The sequence below is a fragment of the Durio zibethinus genome, chromosome 26 (assembly GCF_047325235.1).
Source record: "Durio zibethinus cultivar Kanyao isolate XHJ-2024 chromosome 26, ASM4732523v1, whole genome shotgun sequence".
NCBI lineage: Eukaryota > Viridiplantae > Streptophyta > Magnoliopsida > Malvales > Malvaceae > Durio > Durio zibethinus.
The window spans coordinates 5910491-5929474 of NC_143187.1; the positions used below are offsets into that span (position 1 = coordinate 5910491).

At 36.0% G+C, this 18984-nt stretch overlaps 4 protein-coding genes and 1 non-coding gene across 7 annotated transcripts; 2 read left to right on the forward strand and 3 right to left on the reverse strand.

Annotated features, from left to right (window-relative positions):
* On the forward strand, positions 1 to 7392 carry LOC111274701 (uncharacterized). 3 transcript variants are annotated; one of them, XM_022859555.2, is made up of 9 exons: positions 1 to 148; positions 1228 to 1676; positions 1857 to 1938; positions 2130 to 2205; positions 3003 to 3083; positions 3491 to 3627; positions 4307 to 4562; positions 5798 to 5861; positions 6439 to 7392. In XM_022859555.2, exons 2-9 carry the CDS (start codon positions 1238 to 1240, stop codon positions 7119 to 7121), a joined length of 1818 nt encoding a protein of 605 aa, XP_022715290.2. In that variant the 5' UTR covers positions 1 to 148; positions 1228 to 1237; the 3' UTR covers positions 7122 to 7392. The 3 variants fall into 3 exon arrangements, with proteins under 3 accessions (XP_022715290.2, XP_089611464.1, XP_022715288.2); XM_089755338.1 differs by having other exon boundaries at positions 5 to 148; positions 1228 to 1670; XM_022859553.2 differs by lacking the exon at positions 1 to 148 and adding an exon at positions 305 to 423.
* A 2884-nt stretch (positions 7393 to 10276) lies between these two features.
* LOC149511269 (uncharacterized) lies at positions 10277 to 10925 on the reverse strand. The gene has a single exon (XM_089755774.1). The coding sequence runs from the start codon at positions 10890 to 10892 to the stop codon at positions 10488 to 10490; it is 405 nt and encodes a 134-aa protein (XP_089611900.1). The 5' UTR covers positions 10893 to 10925; the 3' UTR covers positions 10277 to 10487.
* A 1788-nt stretch (positions 10926 to 12713) lies between these two features.
* Positions 12714 to 15240, forward strand: LOC111274703 (RING-box protein 1a-like). The gene is made up of 5 exons (XM_022859558.2): positions 12714 to 12958; positions 13056 to 13106; positions 13206 to 13265; positions 14698 to 14769; positions 14895 to 15240. The coding sequence occupies exons 1-5, from the start codon at positions 12808 to 12810 to the stop codon at positions 14930 to 14932; spliced, it is 372 nt and encodes a 123-aa protein (XP_022715293.1). The 5' UTR covers positions 12714 to 12807; the 3' UTR covers positions 14933 to 15240.
* A 131-nt stretch (positions 15241 to 15371) lies between these two features.
* Positions 15372 to 15453, reverse strand: TRNAS-GCU (transfer RNA serine (anticodon GCU)). The gene has a single exon. It is a non-coding gene; the product is annotated as a tRNA-Ser (tRNA).
* Positions 15454 to 16043: 590 nt separating this feature from the next.
* On the reverse strand, positions 16044 to 18874 carry LOC111274702 (Subtilase family protein). The gene has a single exon (XM_022859557.2). The coding sequence runs from the start codon at positions 18527 to 18529 to the stop codon at positions 16226 to 16228; it is 2304 nt and encodes a 767-aa protein (XP_022715292.2). The 5' UTR covers positions 18530 to 18874; the 3' UTR covers positions 16044 to 16225.
* Positions 18875 to 18984: the final 110 nt, after the last annotated feature.

Below are 18984 nucleotides of genomic sequence, written 5' to 3' on the forward strand. Positions count from 1 at the left end.
TTTTCAATTTTCTCCCCCTCTCGTTTATTTTATTTTTATTTTTAAAAATTTTCCTACCCACAAAGACCTAATTCTCTAACAAAGCTCCCTCTCTACCGTCAATCCCTTACAATTTCAAAGCAGCTGCATATCCTAAACGCAAGTTTTGGTAATTTCTTTTATTAAATATTTTTGTGATTTGTTTGGAGAATTATGAATTTCTAGGTTTTAAAATTTTTCTGGTTAAGTTGCTTTCGAAATATCTAATCTTTTTTTTTTTTTTCTAGAAAAAACCCAAATTATGCTTTGTTTGTTTTGAGGAGAACAAATTTGTGGGTTACTTTTCTCTTTCCTTTTCTCGTTTATGAATGAACAAAGTAAGACAGTTCCTTTGATTATTTACAAGCCATTGAGATCTGAAAAGAAAAAAATTGTTGCTTTATGGTGAGCATGTAAAAAATTAATGAAAGAAGTTTTATGGCTTTTTTTAGTTTAGTTAGACTTAGAAATTTATTAAAGAAAGGCATTTTTTTTTTTTTGCAAGGATGAGAAGTGATCTGGGTATTGAAAAAAATTTCAGCTTTATTTGGTTTTCTGTGTTGAAGTGATCTGCTTATTGGTCTCTTCGTTTGTTGAGATCAACTTCTGTTAGAATCGTCAATTAATTGGTAATTGTTAGGATTGGTTACCCTTGTTACTTTCACTTGTGGAGCTCTGCTTATTTGATACATGTTAGAATAGTCAAATTCTTGAACTAAAAGAATCAAAACAAAGTCAAATTGGATGTTAAGGGAACTTAAAACGGTTTAGAGTAGTTGACATTAGTTATGATTTAATGCCTTTAATCTTTGAACTGGCATTCATTCAATTTTGAATTGTGCTTCCTGATTTGGATTAGTTGAATGCCTTTGCCTGAGCCTGGAATCAAGTTTTAGACGCATATTGCTTTTCTTAGTTTTGTATTAAGTAAATTTGCCTAACACAGGTCTGTATTTTTGATACCATTGATTGTTGTTTTTGTGTTAGAATTGGTGTGTGGTTTACTTATTTGTTCCTTTTTTATCGATTATGCTTTTGGTTTATATTAACTTTTTAAGAAACAAAAACCAGGTAGAAAAAGTAACAATCAAATCAGAGCTGAATTTAACTATTTTTATCTCTCTAAGTTTTATCTCTTGGTTCATGATGGTAGTTGGTTATGTGGTGATTATATTTTAGTCTGCTAATGAGGGCTTTTACCTTATGCAGTAATAAAAGTATGGAAGGTCAGGATTTAATTAACCTTCCTGCATCTAGCAATTCAATATCTGGAAGTGAAAGTGGTGAACTTCGGGATTTGGATGATGGACCTCATCAAGTGGAATCTCTACCTACTAATGCTGAGGCTAAAGATGGTGAAATGAAAGCTGAGATCCTGAAGCTGAATGAAGGTGATATTAGAAATTCCCAGAGCCATTTAACTGTGGAAGCGGAGGTAGACAACACTTTTGCTGATGATTCATCCGACATGCAAATAAGTGATGAAATAACTGAAACTGCGAGAGTTGAAGAGAAATTGGATGACATCAGCTCTGGAGCTCATTCTGAATCTTTTACAGTTGAAGAGAAAATGGATGGCAATTCAGTGCCCACCAAAAAGCGGTGTCTTGATGTTCAAAATGGAAGTCCCATCCAGAACCACATGATAGATGGTATTTGTATCCTGCTTCTCAGTTGTTATCCATGCTTGTTTTCTTTTGTATTTGCCAGCTCTTGTTCAAGAGCTTTGCTTCAGTAGTCATATGTTCCAGAAGCGCAATTCCATATCAACAGAAATGGAACTTTCTCTGCAGCCTATAGTATGATGATTTTTTGTTTTCCATAATTCAATCTGCCAGCTCTATCTGGTGTTAAGAGACCACGGATGACATTTGATGACCAGCAACCTTCTGTTCATATTGTGTATAATTTCTTAACAAGGTTAGGGTTGGAGTAAGAGTTATTACTTCTGAAAATCAAAAAAATTAAGAAGCTTCATGTTTTAATTCTTTTTCTTGAAGTTCTATTTAACAGACTGGAATAGGACTTCTTAAGATACAGTGTGTTTGGAAACTATTTTGCATTCTTTTCAGCTATGTTTCTTATTGTTATCTCCTTTTACCTTTCTCCAGAGCTAGTAAACAGAAGCTTGAGGAACTTTTGCAGAAGTGGTCAGAGTGGCAAGCTGAACATGGTTCTTCATCCCAAGTAAGTCTGGTTAAATGTTTGGTTTTCAATTTTTCTACCTCCATTCATCACTAAGTGAAGCCTCTGTCTAATTTAGAACTGAGGGTAGCGCATGGATTTACCTTTCTTTCTCTTGCCTTGGTTTCTGATGCCCTATCACTATATTGTATATTGTCATTTTTTCCTTGAGGTATCTTATCCTTCAATTTTTGAGAATCTATTGACAATTTATGGTTTACTACACCTACTTTTTAAACTCAATTAGGTATTGTTGTGAACTTGTGGAGTTCATTGGGAGTATCTCACCCCCCTAAGTGTGTTCACTTGGTAGATAGAACTTTTAAATTTCATCATAAATCATAACATTCAAATAGATGTAATATCTGAGCCAGTGTCTCCTAATGAAATATCTGTTGGTTATCACTTTTATTTACTTTTGCCTTGTGGATTTTTTCTTTCTCGAATTTTATAATGAGTTTAGGGTCAATATTAACCAAAAGGAAAAAGGAATTACATTATTTCACTCAAAAAAATATGTAAATGCCTATGTGTGCTGTCTGTTTCTGTATTGATAGACGGCTGGATGCATGCATATTGGTTTGATAGTGTCTTTGTGTGTTATGATGGATGGATGGGTGTGTCAATATGTATGGATGCAAGTGAATATGCATAGATGCATGCATATGCATATGGTTTGGTGTATGCACATGTGGACTTATAAGCACGGATGTGTGCTCATCTTGGCTTTATATTGTTGTATAATGCGGTTATTTTATCCTTGACATTATGTGCAACTGAATATAATTCAATCTGGTCAGGATCAAAATGAACTTACAGAATCAGGAGAAGAGACGTACTTTCCTGCTCTCTGTGTTGGTGCAGAGAAGCCCTCTGCTGTGGTAAGCTCGTCTCTAGTCCTCTAGACATTCAGTGTTTTGTACCAATGTATGTATTTGGATTTTTGTAATTGGAATAGTTTTTATTAGAAGTAGAGTTTTGGACCTTCTAGTATTTTCTTCTTTAATGTCATTAGCTATCTGATATCATGTAATAATTTCATTATTGAAATTCTAAATCACGAGTGAATTTTTTTTTCTCTCTTGAAAGAGGTGGTTGTTCAATTTTTAATCTCTAAATGGATTTGACATTGAAGCCCTTACCATTCCTCCCTTATTATTTGTAAATTTTATGGACATTAAAGTTTCTCGAGGTCTGCATTTTCTGTCCTAAAATGGCCCGATGCATTGCGTTAAAGTTTATTGCATTTTCTCTATATTTTAGTTTGATTTTTTGAGGGGATTTGTAGTCATTCTGGATTGACAACCAAACAAGGAATCCGCATGATACGGAGTTCATCCCATTGGATAGTAACATTGTGCCTCTTTATGATCGTGGATATGCAATGGGTTTGACTTCAGCAGATGGTTCAAGTAATTTGGAAGGGTAAATTCTCATCTGCACTTTTTGTAATATTGTTTGCCCATGCAAATTTTTTATAAGCTTTGAGGGCTCTATTTTATGTGCTTGCACTTTCATGACTGCTCTTTTGTAGCTCATAATAGCTTCCAAATTAATTGTGCTTACAATGAATGCATACAAATTCTCACTCCAAAAAAAGGCATACAAAACATTTATTTCATTGTTGACTTATCTATGCTCTTGTTAATTCTAATTGTTGCTTAATTGCATGTGCAACACTGGCTTGTTTAGCAGTATACAGCTTAGGTTTATTATTATCTTAGTGCTCTGCATTTGTCAAATATGTAACATTTTATTTGGTCTGATTGATATATTGGACTTGGGTTTTAAAAATTGGAGTCAACTTTAACGTTTTTAGGAAGTTTTGGTGACAACTAGCAATGGTAGCTTGACTATTGTTAATCAGTTAATAGACAAGTCACCAGTCTGAAATATCAAATATGAAACAGAAATCATAGCAAGGAAATTTTTTTCTTGCCAACCAAGTTTGTTAAATTGTCGAGCCAAAAAAAAAATGTTATTTTAGTTGGCGTAACTATAACCATGATGCAGCTTGTATCCCGCGTGGCTCTCCTACTTCTATGTTTGCACAGTCACCTTAAATGTTCGATGTTTTCTTAACTATTTTTGTTGCATATTGTAGAGGCCTGGAGATAAAAGATGATGCTTCGCGTTGTTTCAACTGTGGTTCTTATAGTCATTCCCTGAAGCAATGCCTAAAGCCTCGTGACAATGTTGCTATCAACACTGCACGAAAGCAACGCTACAAATCCAAACGTAATCAGAATACTGCTTCTCGCAGTGCAATTCGCTATTATCAGAACTCTCAAGGTGGAAAGTATGATGAGCTAAAGCCAGGTGTTCTTAGTGCTGAAACACGACAACTAATAGGCCTCGGGGTAATATGCTCCTTCGATTCCATGACAACTCCCCCGTCCCCTTCTTTTTGTGGTATCGTATGATACAACCAAATATTACATGAAAATTAGCAAGATTTTGTGTACAGTACTAAAATTCCCAGTCATTATACATCTGATAAATTGAGGCCTTAAAATTCCAAAGAACCAACATCCTGTTCCATAAGTTTTTTATTTTATTTTATTTATTTATTTTATGTTTTCTGTTTCATCCTTCTATTTGAAATTCTTCTTCCAACCCCTTCTATATATGATGAGAAAAAAGGCTTTTCAAGGAATATTTCAGTTTTGTTTTCTGAAAACCCTCTCATTATATTGTTAGCATTAATGACAAGCGTGTCCACTCCACTACTAGATGCCAAGTACATAGCTAAGGGACACATTCCACCTTTTTCTTTTGTGCTTAATGGGCATGAACAGTTGATTTATTCTGCATAGCTAACTGACAAATTCTTTCTTTATCTTTTGTGCTTAATGGGCATGGACAATTGACTTATTCAACTTGCGAAGTGGTAGGAAATATGTTTAAGTTGTTGAAGTGTTATTTAACCTTTGATAGATGCATCACTAAAGTGAACTAATGATTTTTTTTATGAAGATTCTGCCAAACACTGGTGCGGAACAGTGGATCATTTTGATCAGTCTTTTGAAGCTGTTCTCCTCTCCTAACTGAAAGTTTGTGTTTTGAACGGACGAGCCCAATCCTAAGAAGAATAAAAATCATAAAATAATAATGACTTTATCAGAGGGTTTAATTAAATGCAGAGTTCGGGTAGTAATCTTCAAAATGTTGCATAAGCTTGAATTTCTTTTTTTTTTTTAATTTTCCCCTTTTCTGAAAATTTGTCTGCTTGAGTATTAATGCCCTTAAAGGTTGCCAGTATTTCTATGATAGTTAATTAAGTTGTCAAATACATTGTTCTGTTTCTTCTTCTCATCCCCCCCCCCCCCCCCCGCCTACAATGCATTTTTCACACATGAAGTCACCTTCTTGTGTTTCAGATCTTTTAATTTTGACGGAAAGCGGATGCTGTCTGGCTAAACATGGAGGAAATTAATTTTTCTGTGCATGTGTTTATGTTTAATTCAGTTTCAATATCTGTTTTTAAGTTGTTTCTGTTTTGTGTTAATATATTCATCCCTTGGATAATGATGGAATTGGACTGGCTTTCCTTCAACCTTAAGACTTAAAATTCCTTATTTATTTGCTTTCACAGGAGTTTGATCCACCACCTTGGCTTAACAGAATGCGAGAAATTGGGTACCCTCCAGGATATCTAGGTAACTAAACACATCACATCTATAGGCTTTCAATCTTATTTATAGTTATTGCGGTGAAGCATTATTGGTAAATATTCACAATTGGAAGAAATCGCAATCAGCTGTCTGTGATGGACATGCCATTTGCCCCAACTATTTGCACCATCTTATGTGACAAATAGCTATTGGACACATCCATGATGTGGCATACCAGTTCATGAGTAACATGCGAGTGGTTGACTAATAAACTATTATCAGTTAGTTGCAGCAAATAATTGGAACAATAAATCCTAAGGGCTCCATGTCTTATGCATCAAGAAAGTAAAATATATAAGCAAAGTGTTCTATTGATGTGGAAAAGACACAAGGCAGCAAATCCTATGGAATTCCAGGCCACAAATAAAAAAGGCTTGCACTTTTAGCTCTTAAATTCACTGTTTTCTGATCTCGAAGCACTGTGTCTAGATAGAACTATTGTATGCCAGTTAGTTTAAATTGTTTGCGTTATCAGCTTTAACATTGAACAAATATGACTTGTCAAGTTGTCATTTATTATTCTCATGCTATTTTCAAATTGGCTGTTGTCAAATATGTTCAGCTCCTGATGATGAGGATCAGCCATCAGGAATTACAATATTTGTTGATGGAGAAACCAATGAAGGACAGGAAGATGGGGAAATTGCCGACATGGTGCATCCTGAACCCAAGTGGAAAATGACTGTTGAATTTCCAGGAATAAATGCACCAATCCCTGTAGAGGCAGATGAAAAACTTTGGGCTCCTGGTCCTTCAAGTTCTGAATTGTCTAGGAGTAGGGCTTTTGCTCCTTCGAGTTCTGAATCGTCTAGGAGTAGATCACAGCGTAGATTAAACCATTCTTCTGAACCTGGCAGCAGAGGGCATCATGAGCTAAGGCATTTTGGGGATTTTGCAGATGAAGGCCCTCCAGGGGTTGATTCTAGATTTAGCTCATCCTATCCCCCAAGTTATGGTAATTATGATTCTCCTTACAGTTGTAATAGTCCCAGAGATTTTATTCCAAGGCCACGAAGCCCAACCTTGGGAAGGTCCCATTCTGAGAGGGGTAGAAGGAGCCCTTTAGCATATGAAGACTTTGGAAGTCATGGTTCTCCTAGCTCTTCACTGCACTCATCGAGGCATAATTCACCAAGAATTCATAGCTCAGCCAGATTTGAAAATGAGAGTGATGAAAGATGGGATAATAGCTACCCTGATTATTCATCTCGGTTTAATAGTCATCGATATCACAGCAGGTGGTAAATGGCATCGTTGTAACTTTTGTTTATTTCACCAGATTTTATGATTGCTTAATAATCCACGAGGCCATGACTCCCCTTCAACCAAGAGGCTGATTCCTCTCTACTAAACGGTGCGGTGCCATTTCTCGTTGCTTTGGTTTTAACATAGCTTGTAAACATTGCTAAACAGATGTTGTACACATGTGATTTTATGGCACCAGAAAAGCGGGAGGGTCATTGTACAATGATTTAAATAGGCCTCAGATAAATTTAAAAGATTTCTTTTCCGGAGATGTATTCGATATCATCCTGGGTACTGTTTATCAATTTTTTGCCTGCATCACCAAGTATACTTAGAGAAGGAAAGTTGCAGTAGAGTTCCATGAGGAGTGTATACGGAGAAACAGACTCCATTGTTTTCTCTCCTTTTCGCTAGATACTGTATCATAATGTGGACAAGTACTATGTATTTCATGACTAATATTTCAAACTTTTCACCTAAATACATCAATTTTTTGTTTTTAGAGGCAAAAATTTTTACCTTCAATTTCTTCCTTTTGGATGAGAACACACAAAACCATATATATATATATATATATATATATATATATAATCTTATGAATGGGAGTAAGAATTGTAAGATTTTGACAATTATATAATCTCTACGAGCTTTTTGAGAGTCAACGACTCTAAATGACGTTTCCCTTGGTATTGTGATTACCTCTTAATTATCTGCCTAATGTAATACCCAAAAGAGGCTGTAGTTACAATTAGTACTCCGCCGTTGAATCACGCAATTGAGAAGAGATATCTTCTTCTACTGTTTCTGAGTTCTGAGTGTATATGCATGCATTGCAAGAAACTCTGGCCTGTCTTGACCGATCATTTATCGGTACTTTCCTTCTCTCAAATGCTTCTATCCATCTGCCCTCTAAATCCTTAGGAAAGGCCAGTACGGTATGAAGATTTGTTAGAATTGTTTGAGTCTGTGAAACCAGATGGACCAAACTGGGAAAATAAAGGCTTGGAATTGAAAACAATTCTCCTGCAAGATTTCCTGCATCCAGTTCAGGAAACTGGATGAAAGAGAAACCATGTTACCGTCTTTTTGACAATGTATTGAGAAAATATTGTATTGTTGCAAAAAGGTGAAATTGAAAGTGCATTTCTTAATTATTTGTAGCCGGGAGATGACCTTTGACTGATTGTTAGGGATTTGATATTGTGGACTCGTATTATCTTTAAAAGGGATTTGGGAGTTTACTAAAGCACATGTTGTCTTAGCTAGTGGTAAAGAGGAAATCTTGGAACCTTGACGTCTCAAATTTAAGTTACTACATGTAAGTTGGGTCCAACTTAATGAAAGATTTGCCAACAGTCGCGCAATCTCTTGATAAAGTGGTGAGTTTTTAATTTCAGCGTCTTGAAAAACAAAATAAAACAAAGAAAAGACGTTAATCAACCTTTCCCTACACGGCTACGATGATGAGGCAATGGCCAGAATGTTCTAGCTGTTCGGTGGAAACCCTTCAATCTTTGATCAAATAACACAGATTCATTGAGCAGTCTCAGTGGGATCTGATCAGGATAAGGGGTAGTTTATAGTAGTTTGTTTTCCTTTGAGGAAATCATCAACATGATGGCCACTGGCCAGTCCATGTGATTCGGAATATCAATTGTTCAATAATTGGTTTAGTACTGCATATTAAATGATTTACAGCTATCAGCACATGATATAAATTTGGTGCTTTCTTGAGATGAAATCAAGGAATATATTGATCATGCTGCTGTTGAATTCAAAGGGGGAGTGTTTTCAACGTCTTCCAAACTTCCATCTGTAAAATATGTGGATTTTGCATCTCAGACGCATATAGAGTTGGACCTATCTGCAATGAGGGTCATAGTGCTGACATACTTCCTTTACATAAACATCAAACATCACATGACATGAGGATCAGCTTTTGCTACCGGCCAATTCTTGTATCAAATATTTAGCATACATGTTTCTTGGGCTCCGATATTTGGCTCAAGTGATTGGTGTATGATCCCTGCTGGAAGAACAGAGTTTGAATCATAATATATTTATTCATAGTTCCATACGACTTTCCATTTCTTTATTATTTAAGATTAACTTCTTGAGATGGTATCAATCATAGTTATCAAACACATTAGCTTATTACTATTAAGTTTACCAGAAAATGCAAATGAAAGTGGCCCTCCAAAAGCTTACTCAATGAGAGGACTGGTCATCAAAGAAGACAGATATATAAGATGAAGATTTTGAATTTTTTTGAGCAATTTTTTGTAGTTAATGATGTATGCAAAGTCCTCTGCTTTTTTTTATACCCAATTTGTCAGGCAGAACAAAATGACAACACCAAGTTGAATACAGGATCATCAACAAGAATTTTCCTTCTCATTTCATCAACATATTCAAAGTCATTTTAACCTTTTTCTTTTCTCAAGCATTAATTCAGCTCTAATATTGAATAGAAAAGGATGTTTTCTCCTGATGTAGTTTATGATAATCCACCTGGAATCTAGCTAATGACGTTGATGTTGATGAAGAAAGCTGCCTGAACATTCTCTTCTTCAAGCTTTATAAAATTATATATATTTTTATTTATGTCTGTTCACTTGTTAATTTTGAAGTTTTGTTCGGCTATCTTGTCCGATAGTGAATTCTTTTGCATGATTTTTCATATGAAAAAGAACAAGTACTTAAATTTTTTGGAGTTTTCTAGATTACAACTAGCTCGCAAGTAATTTTCAATTAGTTAGGATCAGTTGTCAAGTCACTTGTTTAAAGAACGCTTAGGGATCAATAGAATTTGATAATATAAGGCAGCAAACACATTGAATTGGTCGGTTCCCCTGAAACGAGCCCTGGTTTTGAGCTTTCTTGACAAAACGGTCACTGGAAAAGTGGTAATTTTAACCATAAAATGAGCTGCTAACTTAGATTGCACTCAAATTTCCAATCCCACCCATGCCAGGCAGGTCTCCTAATTTTATACCATTTTTTATAATTAAGATTAGTAAATATGGAATCACTAAAACTAAAAGTTCACCACCCTATAAGATAAGAGGTAAGATGACTGATGGCCACAATGTACTCCATATTCTTACCTCTGCATATTGAGTAATGCTAGAAATTAACAATCGGGAAAAGCAATAGAAAGGGCAATAGTAGTATAATTAGAAGTAGTAGTAAGGGACATTATTGTAATGGTAGAAAACATTTGTACATTTTCATTTCAATATATCTTATATAGATTGATGATTTGAACCTGTAAAAGGCCAAATAAAAGAGGAAAAAAAAAACACTAAAACAACCAAAAGGAAAAGGAGGCAGTTGAGGACTTAATGAAGAAAAAACTAAAATGTTTCAAAACAACAAGGGACGAGGACGATCTGATGCAGTTGCAGAAGGGAAGCTAGAGAACGAAACACCCATGACCGGGACAGCGAAAGTGGACTCTATAAATATTCTTTGCTGTAAAGCCTCCACACTTGCTCCTGCTTCAATGATATCCTCAATCAAATTCCTATAATATTTCCTAAGCTTCCTCAGCATGCACGTATATTGCAACTTCACCCACCTTAGCCTCATCTTCTTCAATACCCTCACTATGAAAAGCCCTCGCCGTGGTTTCTTCCCACCAAGGCGAACCGTCGGCAACTTATTACGTCTTCGTAGGAAGAACATTCTACGTCGTGCCTGGCATTGAAATGTGGTGGCCAAATGGGTTCGAAGGGGAGGTTTCGGGGTGGTTTGCTGATCTATAGCCATGTCGTGTGGGGGGTGTTAGGGAGAAAGTTAAGAGAAAATTGAGCGAGTTTTATATGTGATAGTTGAGTCGGCTGACTTATATGCAGACAAAAGCATCACGGAGAGCATGGGGCGCTTGAGTTGTTACTATTCCAATTAATAAAAGTCTTTGGCATAGTGATTTTTTTTTTTACGTTACAATATATAGAATCCAATTCTTGCTTTTGTTTAATTTTAGTTGATTTTACTCATAGAGTTTAAGATTAAAGCTACACTTATGGGAGAAGCCCTTTTTTTAATGCTTTTTTATGCTTAAAATTATTAAAATTAAAAATTCATCGTTTTATCAATAAATTATATTACTATTGATAAAAATACAAAATTATAAAATTATTTCTTTCATAAAATGATCGAAAAAATCTTTAAAATTTTTCTTAAACTAATATCCTTCAACAATTCCAAATTACATTAGTAATTTTACATGACCGGATGCGTTTGTGTTGTAAATCGCACTGGCTGGCCCTTGACCACACATGACAGATAATGTTGATGAAGTTGAAGCATGGGCAACTCATTAAAATACATTTATAAAATTTAGGTATTGAATGGATCAAATTCAAAGCCCATAACCTTGTTTGTTTTGCATGGATATGGTCCTTCTCTCTCTCTCTCTCTCTCTCTCTCTCTCAGCAACTTTCTTGATCCTAATAGCAACAAATATAGCAAAATTTCTTTAATGTTCATTCATGTCGATATAGTTGGGAATGGTCTATATTTTTACTCAACTCCATGGAAATTGTAGAGAATCGCACTTAACTTATAAGATATTGTCCGTTTTAATCAGACTGTCTCACGATTTTATCTCACAAAAAATACCTCACAAATTTAAAATTAAGTCTTACATATATATCATTTTTTATCCACACATCTTCTTGATGTGAGATTGAGTGCGTTACAATCTCTCACCTTTAATGCTTGACATCTCTGTCAAGCTGAGTCCATCCACAGGATCAAGATTACATCAGACCATCGTGTAACACTTAGTGACTCTCACGACTACGGACTGATGATCGCTCTGATATTATTTGTAGAGACTCACACCCAACTTACGAGGTATTATCCATTTTGATCCGAAAATCTCACGATTTTATCCTATAAAAAATATCTCATAAGTTTGAGATTAAATATTTACATATATATAATTTTTTATCTACACATCTTTCTTATATGAGATTGAAGACGTTACAAAAATACTATATCTTTTCTAGCCTTCCTAGGCCGGTGACAGTCTAGTTTTGGCTGACCGCTTCATATTAATATCAAGTCTTTAAAATTTGGTATTAAGAATAAATTTATTACTATATTATGGTACAATAGTAAATTTTTTAATTATTATATTTGAATTTTATCATTATTCTTTTTTATGAGTATAAAAAGTTTATCTATTTAAACCTATTAGAAGAAAAAAAATGGTAAAAGGAGTTTACTCATCATGTTAGTGAATTCTCTCGTAAATCAATTATATGGGTCTAAACTTCATAAAAATTAACTCTTAACAGAATTATACAATTTATTTTATATTAACAATTTAAGTTGTATCAACTATTCCTTAAATCAATTAATATGTTATTAAAATTAATATTTAAAGGTTACAAATTCGAAAAAATTTATGCGTGTAATATTTTTTTAAATCATATATGTAATAAAATAAAAATGTTTAAAACTAAATTAAAAACTAAAAAAAAAATTTTATTAAGAAAAACCTGTTTTGTAAAAGTAAAATTATAACTTGATGAGAGCCCAACCCATGGTAGGTCTGGGATGGTCTGGTGTTTACTTTTGGACTTGTAATTTCGCCGACCTTTTCCCTTCAAGTTTCTGATTCCCGTAGTGGACTTCTCTCTTACTCCTTTGAACCAAAAGGTAAACTCTCTCAATGTCGACTGATGTGACTATGGCCCCAGCTGGGGGAACCGAAGGTGGCTCGAACGTGGCTGGATCCTCTTTATCATCGGGTCTGGCAACCACCAAGAAACAAAGACGTTTCGAACTAAAGAAGTGGAGTGCAGTCGCTCTCTGGGCATGGGGTTCGTAAAATTTACATTCATGGATAATGTTCTTTTTCTGTTTTTCTTTTCTTTTTTGGGTTAAATTTTGACATTATATTGTTTGGTTTTGGTGTAGACATTGTTGTTGACAACTGTGCAATTTGTAGGAACCATATCATGGATCTTTGTAAGTGATTTCTTCTTTTCTTATCTTTAATTTTTTGGATTTTTTTCTTAAAACGAAAAATAGGTTGATTCTGAACTACATTTATTTTTGGTTAATTAGGCATCGAGTGTCAGGCCAATCAGGCTAGTGCCACAAGTGAGGAGTGCACGGTTGCCTGGGGTAACAAATTTCTCTTTCAGAAACCCTTATATTTATTCAGTATTGTTTTGTTAATTTTGGATTAATGTGTCAATATATGTAGTCCAAACTTTGTTTGATTTGTAATTTAGTATGCTTTCGCTGTTACCTTATTGCTTTAGGCTTCATATGGTATAATTGTTAATTTTCCTGCTTGCTGTTCATTATTTGTTTATTTTGATTCAGAAACCAAATTGTAAGTTGCAAACGTAGAAAGTTGAAAGCAAAGATGTGTTGCTTTTCAGGTTGTCGTATTTTTAATTATACATTGGTCATGTTTGATGCACAAGATTAAGATAGGATAGGATAAGATGATATTATGAATATGATTAGATTAAATAATGTCATCTTATCTTATATTTGATGTGTGTAAAGATTAAGAGAGGATAATTTATTTATTAGTCAAAATTATTCTTCTTCAAAGTTTATACAATTTAAATTATTAATGTAATTTTTTAGAGTATGATAGGATATGTAAGTTTAATCTCATGGATTAAAAATAATCTTCTCCACGTTGGGAGGATCGAATCATCTTATACCAAGAGAATGATAATCCTTCTTGTAATTCTATCCCTTTTAATTAGACACAAACTAAACATAATATAGAATGATTATCATACTATCCTATCCATCATCCTATGCACCAAACATGACCATCGTGTATTCTAGTCATTGATTTTGTTTCCAACCTAGGAGAATTGCATACTAGTCACATGGGTGAAACCTCAAACCTCATACATGATGCTATATTTATACTCTGTTTTTTCCTCAACGACATTGTCCTCTGAAATTAACTCTTTGGAAGGAGTCTACTTTTAATGTTGAACTTAGCAGCATTTTGTTGTTCAAGGAGAAGGGTTATATTGGCTAATAGAGATGAAGAAGTCAGGTCCCATTCTTTGACATGGTTGGCTTGCAAGTTGACATGCTGGTTTGGTGCACAAGGCACTATGTGACTTCACTACAGATATTATGTGAAGTTGATGGTTATATTGAGATAAACTTCATCAGCCCATTGCTTTATGTAACTGAATGATGTTGAGACAAGGGATCCGAGCTTCTTATAATCTTTTTATCTACTTCTCTTTACTTCAGTCTGCCTTTGTGCAGTGACCGACTGTGCCTTCTTTTTTCCTTTTATGTTGCTCTACATTAGGTTATGCTGGGCAGCTTGAAGTTTTGACTTCAGATTACAGGGTTCAGATTGAATTATTGTCTTTTTTCCATTTTATATGTACTGAATCCAGCTACAGCAAAATAGTTCTTCAGATGTTAACATTAGTTTCTATCTTTTATGTATGCCTAGTTCAGCTTAGGCCAATTTGTCTCACCCTATAGGTAGGATATGCTTCATATATTGTTCTCTATTTTCTCAATTATCTTACCATGGAAAATATTTCATTGTGTTCACCAGGTGTATGTAACCACGCCTTCCATTTTCATTGTATAAGCAGGTGGCTCAAAACCCGCCACGTTTGCCCACTGGGTGTGCACTAGATCAGTCCTTTAATTTTTTTTTTCATCCTTTACTTGATCTATTAAGTTGGATTGCTGAAGTTTCTTGTTCTTTATTGACACATTTTATCTCTCTTTTTCCCACCTCTCATGCAGATAACAGTGAGTGGGAATTTCAGAAGTACGGTCATTAGAATCCGTGGCATCGATGATCAACCATCAAGTACAGGAGCTTTTTTTGTTTTTCTTTGTTACCTCAAAGTTAAAGAGGACAGAACGAAGTTTGTTAGTCGCTATCAGAATTTTTTAAATCGGATGATCAAGTTGAAGCCAAAGGTGCAGTTTTCTGAAGTTATTGTAATTGATCAAGATTCCTTACGGGTTTTCATGCGAATGTGTCGTACTTTCATCTTTCAAAGTCGCATAAACCATTATTTCAATCGGATTTTCGTTTATAATTTTAATTTTTAATAATGTATTGTATTTCCTGGAGTGGAGGACATCTCTGATGGTGATATAATGAGGAAAAACAGGTGGCCGGGGTGGGTGGTTACAAGTTAAAACGTACTTAAGGCCGTAAATGAACTGATGTGGAATCCGTATCTACTTTCCGGGAACGGAGAAAAAAACTAACGACGCCTGAGAGATTCGAACTCTCGCGGGGAAACCCCATGTACTTAGCAGGCACACGCCTTAACCACTCGGCCAAAGCGTCTTCGTTGGGAAAGTTTCTAACTACTACTTTATCTTATTCTTAAGTACTGATTGATGTAGTTCTGATTTCTGACTTCTCATGGAAAAACGAAAAAGGTTTTGGGTCATTGTGGATGAGTTGTGCCATACCCACTTCCAGTCGTGGACTAATTAGCAATGAGTCACACATCTAATATGAAAAGAAAAGAAAAAGAAGGTAAGGCATCCTTTTTGCATAATAACTTTACTTTGTTGGCTAGTTTCATTTCAGATTGGTTGTTGGATATTTTTCTACAAACCAACAAGCATGATGTAATGCTGTGATAATTTCAAGCGTCTTTCCAATCAGCAATGAGCATGGACCATGTAAACAGAAAACATTCCCACATTATAATTTTCTAGGTTCATTCGTTTCATTTAAAATAAGGCCTTTCACTTGTATAATTATTAATTACAGACTTACAGTTAATGAGAGCAATGACATTCCGCAAAAAAACACAAAATTTTCCAGCATAACCGACTCCATTCAGATTCATTGTTGATATGAAGTGTTCCAATTCTTCAATAATTGTTACATTATTTAGTGGAACGCTCACCATTCATTACCATTCATTAGTCAACTGAAATTCTTCATTGATGCTACAGGAAATCGAAGTACAATGAAAAGTTGACACAAGATGCTTTAATTTTTACAAGAAGATGATAAGTGCAGATTGATAAAAATACACCCCAATGTTTAGCTATGCTAGACGAGGGTCGTCCCCCAGTTATTCACAGCATTTCAATCTACTTAATCAAATGGAATCCTTGAGCCCCTGAAGCCACCTAACAGCAATGGGGCTCCTCACAAGATGGACTCCATCACTCCACTCGATAGACCCAAATACTTGCGAAGCAACAGCAGACAAGGCCAAACCATCACTTGCAAATGTAATCTCATAGCTCAGCGATTGGTTTTCTTCGCTGAATTCAAGCTTACTTGGGGAAACGCTGATTTCAACACCAGATGGAGCATTCACTTTAGCTTCATAAACTGCAGCAACTGAAGTCCCAATATTCTTCACCGTCCTCTTGTACTTAACTACATGAGCATCAGAGTCAAAAACAACTGAGAATGATGGATAATTAAGATCACCAGGTGTACCCAATTTCCCTTCACATACATCTGAGCTAGTAGCCTCTCTGACAAAAACTGCAATCCTCTTCGAGTCATAGCCAATTGAGCAAAGGAATGCAACATAGTCACTATCATTGATATCATATACCAATCCAGGTTTAAGAGCTCTGTTGGGATCCACATGGCCGGCTCCATAAACAAATGGTGATGATTCTTCCCCAGTAGCAAGATCATTAATGGGATTTCCCGAGTTATCTAGATTGTATGCAGTTGTCATCAAGGCAGATTTTATGGCAGCAGGTGACCAATTAGGGTATGCCTTTTTAAGCAGAGCAGCCAATCCACTAACATGAGGACAGGACATTGAAGTACCTGAAATTATGTTGAAATTAACTCTTCTTGGATCAATGTCCAAATCAGTTGGTGCAGCGAAACCAGTCCATCCAGCCAAGATATTAACACCAGGAGCAATGACATCAGGTTTGAGAATTTCCGGGGTCAAATGGTTTGGACCACGGCTTGAAAAAGCAGCAACCTTTGGAGCTGATGGTGAAGGCCCGATAACTGTTCCACGAACCGCAATTGTAGCTGTAGGAAACGGACTTATTTTGATGTACTTCCGGATCTTATTACCTGCTATCTCACCCACCATGGTAGCTGGAATAAGATGAGCATCGGCAATGAGTTCTTCACCACTCTCTTCAGTGTTTGCCAGTATCATTCCTAACCCACCAGCAAGCTTCACCGCACTTCCTTTTTCAACTCTAGCATTCCCTCCCCTATCACAAACAACGATTTTGCCTTGAACCTTTGATGGACTCAGACTCCCCATATAGCAATACCTATTTCCAACATCACCAGCATAAACCAAAGGAAGCTTGATATCAACTAAGGGGTCACCAGAGTACAATGAAACACCGCTGAATATCCTGCCATCACCAAGAATCGTATCAGCTGGAAACTCCCTGTCAATTGTAGAAGCACCAACTGTTAAAATCCAAGGCGCAATGTTAACAGCAGTGTATGGACCAGGACCAGAATTCCCAGCAGAACATGACACGACAACACCGTGACTAACAGCACCAAAAGCCCCAATTGCTATGGAATCATGATCATACTGAGGAGCATATCCAGTGGCTCCCACAGATAAAGAAATCACGTTAACTCCATCTGCAATTGCTTGGTCCATAGCTGCAAGTATATCAGAATCAAAACAACCTAAACTCCAACAAATCTTGTAAGCAGCAATCCTTGCTTTTGTAGCCATACCGCGAGCCTCCCCATATGCAAAATCGAAAAAGCTGGCGTTAGAAACCACAGATCCAGCAGCAGTTGAAGCAGTATGCGTGCCATGACCTTCAGTATCTCGTGGACACTTAGACTCTTTTGTTTCATCCATGGGTCTTTCAAGATAAGACTCGTAGCCTTTGTAAAAAGCTCTTGCACCGATTATTTTTCGGTTGCAAGCAGAAGCAGGAAAGTCTGGTCCTGTCTCACAGATACCTTTCCAGCTATCCGGAACAGGGGACAGCCCGGAGTCTGTAAAACTGGGGCGTTCTGGCCATATTCCCGTATCTAAAACTCCTATTATAACACCATCGCCATAATAGGAGTTCTGCCAAAGACCTACACCATCCGAAAGGCCTAAAAAGTGAGGTGTCCGAGTAGTCTGGATCTGACGAACCTGGTCAGGAATCACAGAAAGGATTCCAGGAAGTTCCCTGAGCTTCTCTGCCTGCGTAGCCGTAAGACGAGCGGAGAATCCATTGATGGCAATTTCATAGGCGTAAAGGAGCTTGGTGGGGTGAGGTGAAGGAGGGAGAGAATGGAGGATGGAGGAGTACCAGTGATGGTGAGAGGAGAAAAGGGACGGCTTGTGTGATTTGGACACGTGGATGATGAAGTTTTCTAGACGGTCTGATGAGGAGGAGGAGAAAGGGATGACAAGGAAAGAGAGGAAGAAGAAGAAAGAAATGGCCATGAGGATTTTTCTCAGTTTTCTCTTTTCCCTTGTCTTTTCTTATCTTCCAGGGAAATTGGCGAGACAATAGTTTGGGCAACCCTCCTGTCCGAAGGTAGAATGTAGGAAAGAGCGTCTTGGACCATGTACGTCCACATCACCAAACGTGGCAGTTTTCCTTCTTTGGCCAATAATCCTGATGGAAGTTTGCTTTCTTTTTTTTTTTTTCTAAAAATAAAAACCAAAAGCAAGATAACCCTTTATTGGATGAGTTTATGCATTCGAAATTAATATCAAACAATCATGGATAAGAATCGACCTTAAAATCATTTAGCAGATGAACTTGATATCAATGGAGCCGAGCCCTTGATCATATAATTAGCTGTTCACTACCTTAAATTTATATGTCTGAACATATGTAGCTGTTAGTATCACTTTAGGTTAATCAATCTAATCAATGATTTAAATTTTTTTAA